Genomic DNA, 18,766 nt, shown 5'->3' on the forward strand with positions numbered 1-18,766 from the left:
CAATTGCAGCGCTGGTGTTGAAAACGGCTCCGAGGCGGCAGAGTTAAGGTGACCACAGACTTATGGAAGTACCTCAGTCACTTCATTATCACTAGAAAAGGCAGCTTTCATTAAAGTGCAGATGGTGATGAAGGCCTTATTGGAGCCAGACCCTCAGCACGTCTATCGCGTGATAGCCGCAAATAAACACACGAGCCAGCTCCCGACTCTGCTAATGTGATACGCGCGGTCAAATCACAGTGCAGACAACTCTTCACTTTTTTTTTGTTCTGAGTGGTTTATTTCCAGCCCAAATGGGATGTAAATACTATAATCAAAAGGTAAAAAAAGAAAAATAACAATCAATAAAAAAACTAGTGTACAAATGATATTCTTGTCTGACAGAAAAATTTATGCTAAAAAGGCAGTAAAAATATAATTGTATTGACTACAAAGCATCACTGGCATGCAACAACCTAGTATCTTAATTTATTTGTAAATCTTTTTCACTTTTTTTTGGTTGCTTTAAATTTTTGTTTTTAAATTTGTGTCAAAATGTCGTGATAATTGGACCAATAGAAATGCTCCAAAATTAATTTTGAAATACAATCTTCTTATACTGACCTTACGTTTTTACCCTTCCCCTGTACATTTGACATTTTGGCGATACAAGGTTTTTGTCTGACAGTGACAAAATATTACTATAATAACAAATTCAGATTTATGTAAACATGTTTTATTCATTAAGTCATTTTGAACCATTTTTGTTCATACATTAGATGACGCTCGCATTATGTAACGTGGAAAAAAGACAAAGAAACAAAAGCATATGTCTTATAAAAAAAAAAGAAAAACAAAGATTTGAAAACACTGAATCAAATGAACCAAACTGAAAAAACAACAACAAAAACATATCAAATTAAACGACTGATGAAATAAGAAAACTCAAAGGAGGCACGGCGGCTCCGCTGCAGCAACAGGACTCATACAGGCGCCAACAAAACGTCCCGCTGCCTGCATTCCTGCCAGCCTACACAGCCTGCAAGTCTTCCTCCCTAAACGAACAGAGCAGCAGGGCTGGTAAACAGGCTTAAAGGCGGCCTGCAGAAACCCGGCTGCAGGAGCGCTCTCAGACTCGGTTCCAGCAGTGGACGGACAGATGAGGTGAGAGAAGCACTGCCACACACACACACGCACACACACACACTGCTGTTCCTGCACTCGTTCCCTGCATCCCTCCATCACTTCCTCTCTCAGCTCTTCAGCAAGCCAGGAAAGTCATGCCGCTCCTGCGGTAGGCACTCTGTCAGAGGAAGAGAGGAGGCGGGAGAGAGAGAGAGAGACAGAGAGAGGGAGACAGAGAGAGGGAGAGAGGGAGAGGGAGAGAGAGAGAGAGACAGAGAGAGAGAGGGGGGAAATCTGTTATGAATTAGCACTCCAGCTCCACAGAGGCAAGAGGCAGGCCCTTGTTTTCCGGTTTTGTAGACAACACTGGCTGGAATGTGAGGCTTTTTTTCTTTTATGTTTAATCTAAGTATTTCTGGTCGTGTGGGATATAAGACACCATTCTAGTCTACTGGAAACGGAGACGCAGAAAGGCATGGTCGCGTGTGGTTAACAAGTGGTTTAAGAATCTATTCAGAGAAAATTGCGGACTTTGCTGAATTAGACTCCAAATTTCAGTGAGGTAGCGTGCAGCACCAGATCCAACCGAGCAGGACTGTCGACATTTCTCTGTTAAACTCAATTACCTGATTACAAACAATAACTGATTTACCTTCTCAGTGAGTCAAGAATGAGTACCTCTCAGTTGCATATTTTTAAATCCACTGGTTTCTCTTACAATAAGAAACAGACCTGAAGGGAAAATAAAAATTTGACCTAACAAATTGTTCAGATGTATTTACCTCAGATACAAGTTTAGTACACTTTTGAATACACTGGAATAAATTCACAAACAAACACAGTAAAATATTAGAAGGTGTTTCTGGTCAGTAACGTTATTAATATGTAGGTTAGAAGAACACAGGTCTGGGTGCTGATCATCTGTGTGAACTCCAGCTAGTGTTTGGATTTTTTTGGTGTCCAATGAAAAACATGTATCTCCATTTTTGTCTGCTTTCAATTTTCTCCATGGTTTGAATCCTGTAGCTGCTCTGTACACTGTGTCAATCATTCTGAATGAATAGACCAATAGAAATGCTCTAAATTACTTGGAATAAACTTATTTTACATTAACATCAATTTAAAGTTATTTATATTTACTCTTCTAATTGCCTTCTCTTCTTCTTTTGGAAATACATATTTTTTTATTAGACAGCGACGATTTCTTCAGATCCACCAGCAGTTCACTTAATTTACTAGTTAGATGAAGTAGGTACTGGATGAAAACTGTATAGACTGCATGTTCAACATTTACACACTACTATACACCTATTTAAATAGTTAAGCTGTATTTATATTTTTCATTTTTTTCAATGATTTTGAACCTCTGAAACGCTATGAAGCTTCATTTTATTGGGCTTTTATTGTAGAAACCCAATCACTATTAAAATGGAATCAACTTAATTATTAATCAGATTAATTCTCAGATTAATCAGATAAAGTCTGTTTTTTTTCAGTATTTACTCAGTTACTGATATAATGGATACTGACAGCCATATAATCAGTCAATTTCAGAAATTACTCAAATTCCAAAATAGTGTTCAAAACCAAAACTTTAATTTACACACAAAGTACCTATTTTCTCACTTAAATATTAATTTCTGCCTCCTGTTTTTAATGTACATGCTTAAATGAGGTTAACACGTTTTCTGCCCAGTCAAAGATCCCTACAACCATAACCACTTGTTCTGCCAGTAATAATAGATGGTCACAGCTTCATAATTACATTTCTTTAAGGCTGAAGTTCTGCATCACTCAGCTGCACCAGTAAAACAAAGACAAAACGCTGAAAAGGAGACTTTAATGAATAAACTCATGCTGTTGGTTAGGTCACCGCTCGTCCAGGGCTAGGACGCAAGAAAAGAACCGAAAGCCTAACTTGTAAGGAGCAACATAAAAGCACAAGACGCAGCGACGTGTGAGGGTCTTCTGACAGGCTGTTGTGGTCATACCACCGCACCACTAATTATTCTTACTTAGCCACAAAGGAGGGGGGATGAGGGGATCCACCGCATTTAGATTTTTTCTAAATAATATTCCATACTACTGCACGCTGTGCAAACGCGAGCTGCCTCCCTAACCATCGGAGGCTTTCAGTCATGGCTCCTAACGCATGAATGAGCAGAAAAGGGGAGGTGAAAGCCTGCAAAATCCAAGCCCAAACCCTCATGGGGTGGTACATTGTTATATATGTCATTTAATTTCCTTGTCATAAAAGGAATTGAGAACTCGAACCAGATGTGTTCTTTTTGGCAGCGTTCTCCACGCAATACAATTTGTTTTTGATGCACGTGTTTTTTTTTCCACTCTTATTATGGTCGTCCTCTCTTCCAGTTTGTCTGGCATTTGGAGAATAAATAGAAAAATGGAGACAGGTCCCAGGCAGTGAGGAGTTTGATTTGGGAAAACAAGACGACCCGGGCACTTTAAACAAGATGCAGGCCCAAGAAACATGAACTGGTTGGTACACTGGGAAAGCAGGATGAAAAAGCAAGGCAAGGGAGCTAAACACACAGAGCGAGAGCGAGAGAGAGAGAGAGAGAAAGGGAGAAAGATCGTGAAAGCTCCATCGACACGTCCAACCTGGAACTTATAAACTGCAGAATGTTGAATGTTGCATTTCAGGCCTCTAAGGTTGCTTCTTGATTTGCTTGTGACTTCTGTTTCCCAGTGCCATTATCTGCGAGTGAAATTACAGGATCAGCACGCTGTATAACAGATTTCTAATCAGGAAAAGAAGGCTGGTGGAACATTTGAGCCTGCTGTCTGAAGCTAGTCCTCATCTGCGCAGCCCCATACCTGGATCCATTACACAGCCAGGCTGTATGGGGCGACTGCAAATACATGATTTTGTACAGGCGCCTCGTTTCCTACATAACTCGCAAGATTTTTCAAAAGAAAACAGAAAAAGTTCTCAAAAGTGATCCAGGGGAGACTGTAAGGGGTGACTGTAGCCTGGGTAAGGGTTTATTTTATCTACTGTGTCTTTTACACTGTTTAGCAATTGTGAAGAAACATTATATCTCTCCATAAACAGAATGAGAAGGTACGAGTAAAACACCTCCGGCTCAGAAGGAGCTCATACAGGTTGGAATGGAGAAACCCACTGGCTTAAGTCATTTTGTGGTTGGTGTAGCACAGTGGGCAACACCACCACCTTCCCTGTGGCAAACTAGGGTTCAATTCGCCAGCCAGACAATTTAATAGTGCTGTTCTTCACTCTTAAGAATACAGAGGCTACAAATGGTTCTTTAAGCGATGCCATCGAAGAACCATTTTGGTTCCATAAAGAACCATGTTTCTAACAGAGATGTGAGAGTGTAAAGAACCATCACTGGTTGTAAAGGTTCTTTACCAATAAAAAATACCCTCTTCAAACAACTCATCACAAACCTGGTTCTTTATGGAACCACAGTGGTTCTTCTCTGGCATCGGTCAAAGACCTTAAAGCACCTTTATTTTTAAGAGTGTCAGGCAAGACTCCTCGCTCTACATTCACCTACATGTAAAACATGATTTAATGATAAGTCGCTCTGGACAAGAGAGTCTGCCAAATGCCACACTTGTAAATCTTAGGGTGCTTTCACACCTTCCTTGTTTGGTCTGGACCTTCAGACCTTTCAGTTTGGTCCAAATAAAAAATAACAGGTATGAAAGATGCCTTGGACCGCAACCTGGACCAGAGGACCAAAAATTGGTCCCACTAAAAGAGGTTTGGTTTGTTTGCAGTGTAAAAACAATTAGGAATGGTTCAGACTTTTAGATTAATTACAGGAAGCTTAGGCAGACTATTAAACCCATTAAACAACAGATGAAGAACAGGAAAAAAGAACACATAGGGACGATTGATATAATTGGATGTACAAATGAATTAATTGTTGCATTAGGGTTCATTGGGCAAATTTAGTCTCGAGTACTGTGCTTGAAGTCGGTGCTGCTGGTAGCAGTGGCATAATATAAGCAATATTGTGTCCAAATGAATCTATTCTATTCTAATCTATTCATCTATTCATTTTCTCTGGGAAAGATTACCCACTAAATTGACAACATGCCAACATTAGACACAATCAATATCCAGTATAGGGAGAAGGATCCCACATGGACGGTGACGACAGGACGTAGGTACATCATGCTTCAGTTCTTTCAGTTCTTCAGTTCATCAGTTCTTTAGTGCGCTCGCTAACCAGACCCTCAATTTTGTATATAATTTGACTTATCAAATGAGGCTATCGTAATGAAGGAGTCCACATTTACAAATACTTTAATACTTAATTTCAGAAGACTGGAATGGAATATTCCTTTAATTTGGAAGCAAATTCTAATTTCTTATTCTAAAAATGCAGAGACAGAAAGCACTTCCCTGAGGAGTAGAATAATAAATAAGCATGAAGCTTGCCCAGATATGTGTATATAATGGAGACATCCAACGGGAAGTAATTGAGATATATGTCAGGGAAGAGGTTCCTTCCTGTATGGAGTATATTTCAGCTCTGACTGTCTCACGTAAGAGTCATCTCATCATCCCTTCTCCCAATCCTCCCTAAACGAATTATTTATACTGCGCCTCACTTTCCTTACAGTGTGCAAAAAATAAAAAAATCTGCTGCAAAGATGAAGTGCTTTAGAAGTGAACTTCGCTTGGGTGCTTTGCCTTGGTTTTGACGTACCTTGACTATGGTTACTATGGTTTAAAGAAAAATAAACAGCTGGAAGTGGTCTCTGAGAGCTGCAAAAAGAATAGATAATAACAAGGGCTCAAAAGCTCAACACTGAATGTACAGAGCAAAACATAAATAAGAAGTGGTGAAAGGAGGCCAGGATATGATTGCAATAAAAGCCAACTAAAAGTTGACCCCAGCCATCTTTCAACCTCTTTTTCGGCAAGCTGCATTAATAGCGCTATCAAAAGTGCAAATGCTAAACAAAGTTGCACACAGGCTCAGACTGAGGCCTTGCTGGATGATAAATGCTACTTTCATACTTTAAAGTCCCTCTGCAAACTCTGCTTGGCGAAGCCTCCACTTGCTCATTCATAAATCTCCATTTTGCAGTTAAATAGTGCTAAGTAAGGCCTTCTCTCCCCCCTTATGGAAACACTCCGTGGAGGTCCTCAGGTTCAGGCCGGCCAACCCCACACACATACACTCAAACACACGCCCTGCTCATCCAGCCCCTGGCCTTGGCAGTGGGTGGCAGGCCGCTGCCGCCATCCGCAGCTATGCTGGGGCAAATTGTGTTGACAGGGTCCAAGAAAAACTAGCAAAAAAAGAAAGGAAAGAAAAAGAGAGAGAGAGCATGTGCTACCCAGCAGAGGCAGGGAAAGGCCGCATGTGCGTGGAAACAGCGTCCGTAGAGCAGCCGCTCTGATGAAATACCGCCTGCTGACAGGACAAGAAGGAAGAGGCAGTGCGGTGAACAGAAGCCACACTGTAAAATCACATTCCAGTAGCCCAGTAACTGACCCTCGCTGATTTTATTGCCCGTATACATTACGAGCGTCGCTGAAATCCGGGGTGTACGGATCAGCAGCGCAGGGACGGTTGGATGCACAAGGCCGGTGGGGGTCTGGAAGAAGGCTGTACTCACACACACCCGTATCCTCTGCGTCTACAAAGAATGGTCACCACATGTTGGTGGTTGGTGGTTGCACACAGTCTTATTAAAATTCATTTACACGTTCTGAATTAATGCCTTTGTGGGAAGTTCTCAAAAACACAGAGAAGAATGTACATGTGGACCAAATGGCACACTGAAATATTCATAAGTTAAAAGATACCATTTAGTTAAAGATACTCAGACCATCCTTACCACAGACGTTTGGTCGCTTGCTGGACGTCAGCGTCCAGAATTGGCTCTGTAATCTAATAAAACTCTTTTTGCATCAGTGGCATTTCCAAAATGAGGTGTATACTTGCATGACTGGATCTGCACTGGGCAATTTTCTACAGCGGTGATTCTCTTGATGAGGCTTTTAATGTCCTTAGTGCGCATCCTCCAAGGCCTTGGAACTCAAATATTTTTAGAAATTTGAAAGCTCCCAGTTTAACATCTCATAAAACACCCACACATGAACAGTGCTTACACACACAGTTTGTAAGAAATATTTTGCCTACACACACACACACACACACACACACACACACACACACACACACACACACACACACATATATATATATATATAGACAGAGAGAGAGAGAGAGAGAGAGAGAGAGAGGATGAAGTTGTAAACAAGGCCTGTAGCTGTTAAAAAAAAAAAAAATCCTAACGCACTCTGTCTTTCATCACAAACATGAAAAATCTAAATCATGAACGTGGCCTAGGCAAACTTTTGGACACCTGACAGAGTGGCTACTTGGCAGAAATCACAGCTTACAAATGTTTTTTGTATCCAGACAAAATCGTTCAGATCCGGTCGCTGGAATTCTCTCTACTCTCCTTTGCAGAATGCCTCTACATAGATATAGATAGCAAGTTTTTTTTTATTTTTTATATAAAATGCAGTTTGCTCCAAACGTACCCATGCTGATCGTGACCAAAAAGTTCGATTTTGATGCCATCTGTCCATGACACCTTTTATTTTTCAAAACACCTACCTTTTTGTAAAATTGTATTTTTCCATGCAGTCATCCTCTAAAACCTCATCAGTGGTCAATTTCTGGCCACTCTTAGCGAGATGTTTTTGGTAAGCAGACTCTTTTCAACCTGACATTAACACTAAGGTATGTAGGAAAAAGCCAGAAAGACCACCGTGTCTGATGCACCCCTACCATCCCAAATCATACTACCATGCCACTATCGTGTCATTGATGTGCTGAGCATGGCACACGGCCCAAAAAAGAACTGGTCAGCAGTGGCCCTAGAGGAGGTCTCTTTCCATTGATAATTAGAGGGTAGAGGAGAGCTGATAAAGCAGAAATAGATTAGCTACTGTCAGTAACTGTAAACCCATAAAAAGCCCACATACGCGTAGGTGTTCTTAATATGAGCAATTCATGCTGTCTTTCTCTTCCTGTACTGTTGGATTTCTTTCCAGAATGACTGAAGTGTCAAGACAGTGCTCAGATAGTTGGGCATCTGGAAGTGTGGATGGGTTGAGCTAAGTGCTTGATGATTGCATCCAAACCCACTGCAGAGCTCCACAACTCTGTGTGGCCAATGGTTCAAAAAGATAAAGCAACAAGCTTCATATGCATCAGTGTGGAGAGGCCTTTAGTTAAACACTCAGAGCGTCCAGTAACGTAACAGAAAACAGAAATTCCAGAACTGATGAGAGGAGTACTTCAAGTGACATTTGTAGAGCAAAAATGAAACGGAGGGACAGCCACCAAAATCTTTGCACAGCTTTCTTGACGTTTGCCCATTTGACTTAGAGGAGGGGGAAAAAAAGAAATGAGGAGCGGAGTTAAAAGAGAGGCTCTTTCTGCTGCTCTCTGGGGCTTGTTTGCGTGAGGAAGGAAGCTGTTTGCACTCCTCTCTTCCAGCCTGCGCTGCTGCACCACTGCCAGCACTGAGTGGAAAAAATGGCCATGTGGAGATGGATGACCCCCAGTAAGAAGGGCTCTATCTTTGATCAGATGTGCTGTGTCCTCTCGCTGGCTGCCGAGGCCCGGGCGAGCGGCTAAACGTGAGAGACAAGCCGTCTCCTCCGCATGAAGAGATGACACTCCAATTATCGGCCTCATACCAGAGGGAAACTCACACATGCGATGCATTAGCCTGAATATCACTCTGTCCTCTTCCTCTTTTCATGCCCAATGAAACTGAGGGCCATCAGGCATTGTTTATCTCATGTCATAAACAATTTGCCATCTGTAGTCTCTGCGGAGTCTGTGTATGACCATTGTGTGAAAGTGTAGCATTCCAGAATCAGCACTATTTAACCAAGCAAACTAGCGATATGCATATATACAATGCTGTTAGATCAACTCTGTTTAAGTCTGTTTGTTGTTATTAATGGGGATTACCCTAAATTCCATCTTACACAGAATCTTGTTACTTTAGAACAAGTTACTTTAGAACAAGTTTTCATCCCCTTAGAAGATACCATGTTAAAATGACAAGGCTTTGTTGACTATTGACAAAGTTATGACTATTGACATGATGAACAGACCACTAGAAATGCTCCAAAACAACCTAATTATAAACATAAAATCATCTTGCATCAACAACAATATATATATATATATATATATATATATATATATATATATATATATATATATATATATATATATATATATATTAATATCCTATACTGACAAAAGTAGGTCTTTTGTAATCTAGGTACAAAAAAAAATCCTAATTTTGTTGGAGTAACTGTCTCTACTGTCCAGGGAAGGCCTTTTCTACCAGCGCTCCTGTGAGGATTTAATTGAATTCAGAGACAAGAACGATAGTGAGAACAGGATGTTGGATGATCAGCACCCCACCTCATCCTAAAAGTGCTGTATGGAGCACCAACCATCATTCCAGAGAACACCGTTTCACTGCTTCACAGCTCAGTGCTGAGAGGGCTTTTATACCCCTCTAGTCCATGTCTGGCATTAGGCACGGGTTCATGTTCATTTGTTCCAGAGAGTCCTAGTTTACTGGCAGTACTTCTCTACAGGGACTAGACAAGTGGTGTGTGTGCATTTGCACATCAGGGTCAGCAATTGGTGCAATTTAACATTCATAAAAAATAGTGGTTTTACATCACTGTGTTAATTAAACTCCTCCAAAGCTCTCCTCATGAGAGTCTCGTATTATTTACAGTTATCATCCAGCACCAGGCTGAGGGCATCCAGGAGAAATCTGACACCAAGCTTTGTTCTTCAGACTAGCCCACAAAACCCTGACTGCTTTCTTCAAAATGAGAAATTCTTGCTCCTTTTTATAATTTTTTTTTTTTTACTGTATTTCTGTTTACCTGCATCTGCATCTGCATCTAATATGTTCTGGAGTTATTGCAAGCAAAATACTTGCTGAGAGAGACACTTTTAAATGTTTAAACCTCTGCACAGTGCTGTGTATATAGGCTAGATTGTCTGCTGAATGTATCATTGAAGCCCATCATACACATCCACATCTACCTAGGAATTTACTAGAATTTAAACAATTAAGTTTGTGTGTGGATACACGTGATTCTGGTAATTTACCTACACAAGATCTAGTACTACATCTGGGAAATTGTGTGAGTAGAAGCTGATAAATCGCTGGAAAGTATGTCTGTGACGTCTAAATTAGGGATTGAGTGATGTGGTCAAAATATATTAGCATATTATTGAAAAACACAACATTTTTTTGCGGTACAGGTGATCACAGACAAAAGGCACGAGTAGCGCCAGATCCTTAATCACTAGTATTCACATACTTTCCCTTACTAAGCACATTTTAAATGTACTGTCCTTTGATTAATTAACCAGGACTGATTAAACTGTTTGTAACTGAGTTATGTAAGCACTGATTATATTCTCAATATGCTTAGAAAAGCATACTGTGCATCATAACAATAAACGTCATCACGATTTATTAAAATATCGCCATATTGCCCACCCATTGTCTAAATGACTTTTATTTAGTTTCGTGATAAAAAATTGTGTATTTTGCATGTGATTCTAGAAAGAAGCAGCACCCATGCATGACCACATTTGCCCATGTGATCATTGAGATTATTCAGTTAAACTCGGTTTCAGTGCTGCCGCATGTGTGAATGATGCAAAGCCCAAATACTACTGATAAAAGTATCCTGCTAATGTAATGGATTGAGAATGTGAAAGGGTCTCTGCACTGTACCGAAATGCATCCACAACCACAAACCCACACCCACCATTATATTCCTGAAAAAGACAAACAAGAGAGCAAGAAAGAAATTCCCCTGTACTGCATCTGCAACCATTTATGCTTGAAAAAGAGCCGTGTGTGTTAATGATGCCTTTTCCAGGTTCTGTGCCCTATTGCTTTGGCAACAGGGACTGAAAAATGACAACTGTATCGTATCATGATATAAATACTCCTAATTTAGCCATACCCAACAATGGAGACGACACAGGTCTAGGCAGGACAGAAACCTTGTTAACAGCAATAAACAAAACAAAGTCCTTCACATGCTCCATAAACCAGAACAGCGCGCATATTTCAAACCCTAGCATCTCCTACAGTCCAGCTTTTGTCATTTTTATGCAAAGCGTGGAGGCCAACATACACATTAGACAAAGGGTCAGGAACACGTCTCAACCCTCCAGCACAAAAAGAACATAAATACTACAGAAGAAAAACAAAGAACTGTCAGAAGCAGAGCCGGGCTCGGAACATAAACCCGAACACGGAGCAGGAAAAGTAAAGGGGGAAAGAAAAAGAGATTTAAAGCTTGGAAATGAGTGAATGAGTCTGAATGCCAAATGAAGACAAGATAGTGGAAAACGACGTGAGCACGCACGTCTCCAGCCATAACGAGACACTGCCATAAGCACTGCTCCTGCTCCTGCATATTCATGAGTGGCGTCCGGCAGATGTGGGGATGTGTGTGCATGTCTGAACGAGTGTGTGAGGCCATCTGTGCGCTGGCGCCCCGAGTCGGCTAAGGATGGGGGGAGAGAGAGAGAGAGAGAGAGAGAGAGAGAAACAGACGGAGATGCAGAAAAAGAGAGAAAGGGGGGGTCAAAGAGTGAGAAAGGGGCAAAAAGAGGTGAGAGGGGACAGAGAAAGTGACAAAAAAGGTTAAGTGATAGAAGGGGGAAAGAGAGAGAGAGAGAGAGAGAGAGAGAGAGAGAGAGAGAGAGAGAGAGAGAAACAGACAGACAAGAGACCTAGAGAGAAACAGACAGATGAAAAAAGGAACAGAGAGAAACAGAATACAGAGAGAGAGAGAGAGAGAGAGAGAGAGAGAGAGAGAGAGAGAGAGACACAGACAGACAGAGACGTGCAGAGAATTGGAAAGAGAGCGAGAGAGAGAGAGAGAAAGAAAGGAAAAACTAAGAGAGAGAGATAGACAAAGAGAAAGAGAAAAAAAAGGGGGGGGCAACAGGCATCGGCTAGCTGCCTTCCTGGAGCCTGCTGAATTGGATCAAGGCTGCACCACACACAAGCTACGACCAGGGACTTCCCCACATCTGCCCACGAATGAAGCCGTAGCGACGCTTCTGCCACGGCTTCAGACCCTCCTCAGACGTCTTCGGTGGCGGGGGAGAATAATAATGGAGAAAATGTGGACGAGGAGGGCTTAGGTTCAAGTGTGGTAGGGTTCAGCGGATTTGGAAGGTCTTCTCTGCCTGCTCGTATCATCGTCTTCAACCTCGCTCTCGGCCGACTTACTGAGTCGTATTGCCATACCAGAATATGACAGGCAGAAGGTTTTCACACCCACAGAACAGGCCGTAAAAGCGCTCTGTGGTTTCCAAAGAGCTGTTAAATGAAAAGCAGGGGTTTTTCTCCCTGGTCACTTCCAAATCACGCCTGATCTGGAAAGATGGAAAGCTCTGCTACACCCTGCGCATCCCAAAAAAGGGCGTAACGGCAAACAGCACATAAAACAGCACGCTGTCATAAATTAGACAGATATAGAGGTAATATCTCAGGGTTTCTACAGCATATTTCTTGCTGGAGCAGCATGTGTACTTTCACTGTAAATTGTCTTATTATAAACGTGAACGCTTAGAACCTTAAAGCCTGGAGCTGGAGCGTCTATGAGGCTGACCTTAAAGACAGTGAGGTACAGTAAAAAGTGCAGTGATTTACAGTGAAGCGGCACCTCCGAGATTTCTGGGCAAAGGATTAGAGTTGTTATTGTGCAGCGGAGCCCCGTTTTTCGGGGGAAGACGAACGCCAGCCAGGTCCGCTGGGCTCCGGTCGGGGGGAAGTGCATCCCCAGAACCCGGGCTTAATGGGCCATACTGTACACCGCCTCACTGTGAAGTGGGATTTGGGGGGTCAGCATGCGGAAAAACCCACCGTAAATCAGGAGCATCTCACAGGTCGCGCCTGCAGCCAGCTCGCGCGCAGGCAGCACACGCCGCTCAAGACGCCCGAAGATGAGACTTTAGTCAAAAATAATAGCCGGTCTGTTTACTGCGCCTCGAGATGGATTACATGGCACTGAAATAAATACTTCCAGATGCAGTTCGACAGAAATCACACTGAGAGGGGGGGGGAAACGATCCATAAATCCACAGGAAGGAATAGCACTTTTTTTTTTGGCTACATCATTTTAAATGGCATAGAATTTTCATATCAATGTTTCAACAAATATGAAAAGGCTGGCTGCCACTGCAATTCCAGCTTAGAAGTGAAAAAAATATATACAAAGCCCTTTCAAATTCCAGAGCAATCCAGTGAGTTCAGCGCTGGGCACTACTGTTCTTTTGTAATTCCGATAAACTTAATTCAACAATAAATATTATCCTTTACTTCAGTGGCTCCAGCACTTACTGTCATGCTCCAGCACTAGGAGGTTAGGATATCAGTCAGCGTAGATAAAATTCCACCCTCCTGGACGAACATGGAACGTTCCTTTCCCTTCCAGTTGACTTGTTTTGTATGTACAGTGCGATTCTGCCAGCTTAACAGGGCAATTTCACAGTTTAATAACAAGGTATTCAAAATCATACGGCAGAAAGTCAAAACGTCTCCACTTGTAAATGTGCAACTGTTAGCGAACGGTCCGGAATGGCCTCGGAGACACCTAGAACAGGAACCGCCGCTTAGCGCCAGAGCTACGGATGGAACAGGAATGCAGAGACATAAAACTGGTTCAATGGAGCGTTTAGTGGAGTATTTGTGAGGCATTGAGAAGGGCACAGGCCTATAGAAAGCCTCCGTTCTGTAGATGTCAGCAGCCCAGCACGAGGCGTCTGTCCTCACACTGAGATACGGAGACGACAGGGCAATAAACAAGAGCGGGAGACTCATCACTCCTACGCCTGCTGTCTTTGGCACAGAGCACTTTGTAAAGTGAGGCCGGGGCAAACCACAAGTAAGGTACGAAATCCTGCAGCCAAAGCAACTTCTAAATAACTGCCAGCAAAGGTTAAACGGCTCCACCAAGCTGGAAGATGGACACTTCTTCGCAGAGTCAGGGACTTGGCCACACTTTAAGGGTTAGCTGATGTTGTTTTGTTTTCAGTTCTTCTAAAATGTTCCCTTAATAATCTTGCAATCTTTGCTGCCACTGCAGTCTGAGCCGGCCAGTGTGCTGACCTTTCATATGAAAACACAGCGCAGCTCTAGCTCGCTTGCTTTAATCAGATACCTTATGACAGAATGGCCAGGATATCAAGAAACCAACACTAAACGTTCCATAGGACCCCTGATCTCATGCGTAAGCCTCACTAAAGCAGCTTCTGTCAGGCAGACGTGAGCTACCAAGAAACTATTAGGTGTATCATGAACAAGCATAACAGAAAGCAGACCGACTCATGAAGGCAAATCTCAAGCAAAGCACCAGGCTGCTGTTTCTACTGATTTGGAGGACTGCCTCGGGCTAAATTGGTGGCTCCATACATGCACATTTTGGAGCCCAATCACATGAGCTTTGAAATTCCTTGGCTCATTAGCCCCCTAAGTCTTTGTCAGAGTTAATTATCTCAATGACGGGACTGCAGTAATACGAGGCAGATAAAGTCTCCAAGAACGTCCAGCAGTATGGGCGGATGACTACAGTAAATTACATGCTGCCACAGATCTACAGTAAAACGGGATTTGTAACTTGAGTTTTCTTTCCGATCACTGCAGTATTTTCAGTTATTTTTTTCATACCTCAATTGGGCAATCACTTGAAATTTCATATACAGTCGACGCCATTGCCTCGGCTCAAATAATCAGCAGCTACACACAGATATTATATGAGAATAAATGAGAGAATATATGAGAGCTAAATGAGAATATGCCTCATATGTCAGCAAGCCAACTTAGCAACAGGCCAGACTCTTAAACAAGAGCCTAATTCTATCTTTAATGCCTTTAGCAATAAGCATGTGGTAAAAGGCCAGAGTAAAAATTACTTATTGGTACAATTAATCATGGTTTTAAACTGGCTCCAGCTGTAATAAAACCAAACCAGTTACAAGACATCTCAGCCCTCACTACACACACACACACACACACACACACACACACACACACACACACACACACACACACACACACACACACACTTAATTATTTCTGTGCCACTGCTAGTGATGGGCTATGAGCAATGCCATTAGAAGAACATCTGGAAGCCTTCACTCATCATCATAGGTTGGAAAACCATATAGCACCTGTTTTCTATATTAAGTAATACAGAGCTCAATAATGTATTTCATCGTTTCCTTCTTCTAAACAAGCCAAACCCATATCTGCAGTTCAGAATCACTCAAATGGTCCACTGGGTGCAGATTCAGTGGACCATGTTTCATTAAGTGTTTCTGTTTATTAAAGTTTCATGACTTCAAACTTCATGTTAACGTTAAGGTGGTCACCAATACCCCATCTGATAAAAGCTAATTCGGGGACCTAGAGCACCTTAAAATCTGAAAAGAGCAAGAAGACTGCTGGCGTCAACTAGAGACCACACAATGCAGTTTCCAGTTTATGGCAAGCCCCTTACTGATGAACACAGTGTAGATAGCCAGCATCTTTACTGGAAATAAGTTGCACTGTGCCACAGAATCTGCCATCTGGCCCCTATTCCACAAAATCGACATAAATATAAATGGGTTATTTGGTATATGGTTTTATTTAGAATCATGACAACAAAACAGGAAAAAAGAACCAGCTGAATGGATGAATGGTTGTTTGCCCAGTTAAATGGTGCTTAACATGCAAGGAAAACCTCCCCCCAATTTGGTATTTTCAATTAACCCAGCACTAGCAATGCTCCTGACACAAGTAGGGTAAAGACTTAAAACAAGCCTCGTCTGATACATTTGAAGCTATTGCCTCTTTACAAACTGCTGCCGATGTGGGCAATGCTGGGCAGCCGATATGCTCAGAGGAAAGCTTCGGGTCCCCAGCTCCACCGCATCAGCTAACAGACATTAAGAGTGATGAGGGGAGCGAGCGCCATCTTACCCACCTGGAGAGAACACAGTCAATTGTGCTCTCTCTGACTCCGGCTGCTGATGGCAAAGCGGCATGGTTTGGGATTCACACTTCTGAGCCACAGTGAAAAATGAATTGTATGAAATGAATTTTGTGATGTCCTATATATGTAAAATTAAATAAATGAATGAAAACTGAAGAAAGGGCTGAGAAAGAAAGCAGAATTAGTTCTGTTTAACTGAAGAAAAATCCTGTTTTGTGATGGTGGTTTTTTTTTTTTGCCTATTGTGCCACTATTACTTATTTGTCCACTCCACATCATCAGACGCCATAAAAGAAAAAAAAAAGTGAAATATTGTGTCTCTTGAAAAATTCATGATATTAAATTTGTGCCACACTGTCCACCTCTACCTGCAACTTCTCAACCTACCTGAAACACAAACCTTTTCCCCAGTTAACTGCACTGCATTCAACATTCTTATTAGAATGTCTAAGGACACTATCTCTAAATTACTGTTGTCAAATCACTGAGAAGTAGCTTTGCTGGATCCTAACATGCTACTAAAACTGACATTCTCAACAGAAGCTATGTCATGTTGTTCTGACTGCATCCAGAGAGGTTCTCTTTTCCCAGTGTAACACAGTGAGGGGTGAAATCTGTTCATTGACTCATTTATAGGCAATACAAAGGAAAAAGAACGTCGAGTGAACTGCTGCAGTAAAAAAAATCCCTAATTCAATTACATCATGAGAAAAAGTAGCTCAGTTGGACAAAACACTCCGCCGTTAAAAGTGCTATCAAGTCAGAAGCAAAACCACTGCAGAGGGTTTTGAAGGGTGTTTTCCGTATTAATGTTTCCTGCGTCTCTAGTGGTTGCTGGCTTAGGCTTGATCAAGTAGCCTCAGTCATTGGTAAATTGCTCATTACCTGTGAATTACACACCGACCACAATAGCACACTCTCCAGATTGGCTGTGAGATCGCTCGCAACACTCCAGCAGCCGTTTCTCATGCGCAAGGTAGCACTTACGACACCCACACTACTGCACATGATGGAAAATTATAACTCTCCGATGCCGAGTTGCAAAGTCGTATACGTATGCGAGCAAAATAAGCAGGCATCTCTCAGCTGTAAACAGAACTCCCGGCAAACAAAACAAAATTAAATGTCCTTTGTATTTCCAAAAAGGATAGAAATTACGCTTATTTAATTCTGCAGTAGAATTATGCGACTTTTTACGAGGAAAATTACACTGGCCACAAATTGCGCTCAACAATTCCAATACTTCAGAGCTTGACCACTTTAAAATGGGGCTGCACTGCGATTATAAATATAACTCTTTTACGGCTCTGTTATTACGTACTGAGAAGGGGGAGAGCGGGCCAATCTTGTGGCTGTAGCGCCTGATGGCCTCTCTGATGTGGGCGGGCTGGATGGCACTGCTCTGAGCCTCCGCGCCACAGGCTGCTGCACTCTGCAACGGGGAGAGAGAGAGAAAAAACACACAGCCGATATTATTACTAAATCAAAAACACAGTGGGAGCCAGGCCGTTTAACGCACAAACACAGCCAGAGGAGGCCGTCCAGACACGACACACACACAATACGTTTCTGAAAGAAAGATGCTCAGGATCAGGATTGGGCAAGAAGCACGCAGATTGCCCGAGCCTTTAACTGCTGAGACGCATAAATGCTACGTGTCAGTTTGTGCTTTATGTACTTTCAGCGCAGAGTTAAACTAATATACAGAGCTTTGACAGTAAACGTCAGTTAACTGCTATTCGCCGAATGTGATCGCATATAATTGCACTGCGTCTCCAAGTGCATTTGGCTTTGGGGAGGAAAGGAATAATCTGACTCAATATCTCTCAGAGGGGAAAAAAAAAAAAACAGAAAAGGAAAAACAGCTTCCCTATTTTGATCCGTGCAATAAAACGGCTGTGGTAAAATCGACATGGCAGGACATGTGAGAAAGTGTAAGACCTTCCCTGCCAGCCTTTCCACCCTTAGACGCAGAGAGACTGGGATGTAGATGTACTATATAGAGATGACCACTGAACTCCCCCCCCATTATTTTAATCTACTGTACAGTTTTATTATCTGACGTTCCTAGGAAGCATTTGTAAACTGTGAATGTAGGATAATAGTAAAGGGAGGGTATTGTTAGGGTCGCTGGTATTGGGCACAAATAAAAAAGTACTGTCCCAATAAATTTGTTATGGCATACTGGATTTCAGAGGAGACCCCAAAACGTGTTATTAATACCTGTAAAATGATTTTTTAAGACCGTTTTCCTGTTCCTCTGCCAAAAAACTGATGTTTCAGAGAGCAGTAATCAGCAACATCTAACTGGCTGTTAGAGTCTGACAGAGTAAACACGGCCTATTCCTGCTCCAGAAAATAAGCTCCAGATTTCTCCTAGATCAATAGTCTTTCAAGTGGCTTGTTGTTTTATTCAATTTTCCTGTGAATTCCTTACTTAGATACAGTTACGATCTTAACTGGAAAATGCCACACTGAATGAGAGGAATGTTTAAGACTACAAAAGTCAATACAATCAACAGGCAGAGGAATGTACTTCTGAGAAATGGGCAATCGTCTGTGTGTCCTTCATATCAATGG

The 18,766-nt window shown here is 42.0% G+C and overlaps 1 protein-coding gene across 2 annotated transcripts in view; it reads right to left on the minus strand.

Moving 5' to 3' along the window:
* Nucleotides 1-693: 693 nt before the first annotated feature.
* supt3h (SPT3 homolog, SAGA and STAGA complex component) overlaps nucleotides 694-18,766 on the minus strand; it is a 100,168-nt gene continuing 82,095 nt past the window's right edge. For both annotated transcript variants that reach the window (XM_072689270.1, XM_072689271.1), the window contains 2 exons: nucleotides 17,508-17,618; nucleotides 694-1,282 (listed from right to left, as the gene is read on the minus strand). In XM_072689270.1, coding sequence (XP_072545371.1) covers nucleotides 1,241-1,282; nucleotides 17,508-17,618 — 153 coding nt within the window. In that variant the 3' untranslated portion in view covers nucleotides 694-1,240. The remainder of the gene's footprint in view (nucleotides 1,283-17,507; nucleotides 17,619-18,766) is intronic.

The sequence above is a fragment of the Salminus brasiliensis genome, chromosome 10, assembly GCF_030463535.1.
Source record: "Salminus brasiliensis chromosome 10, fSalBra1.hap2, whole genome shotgun sequence".
Taxonomy (NCBI): Eukaryota; Metazoa; Chordata; class Actinopteri; order Characiformes; family Bryconidae; genus Salminus; species Salminus brasiliensis.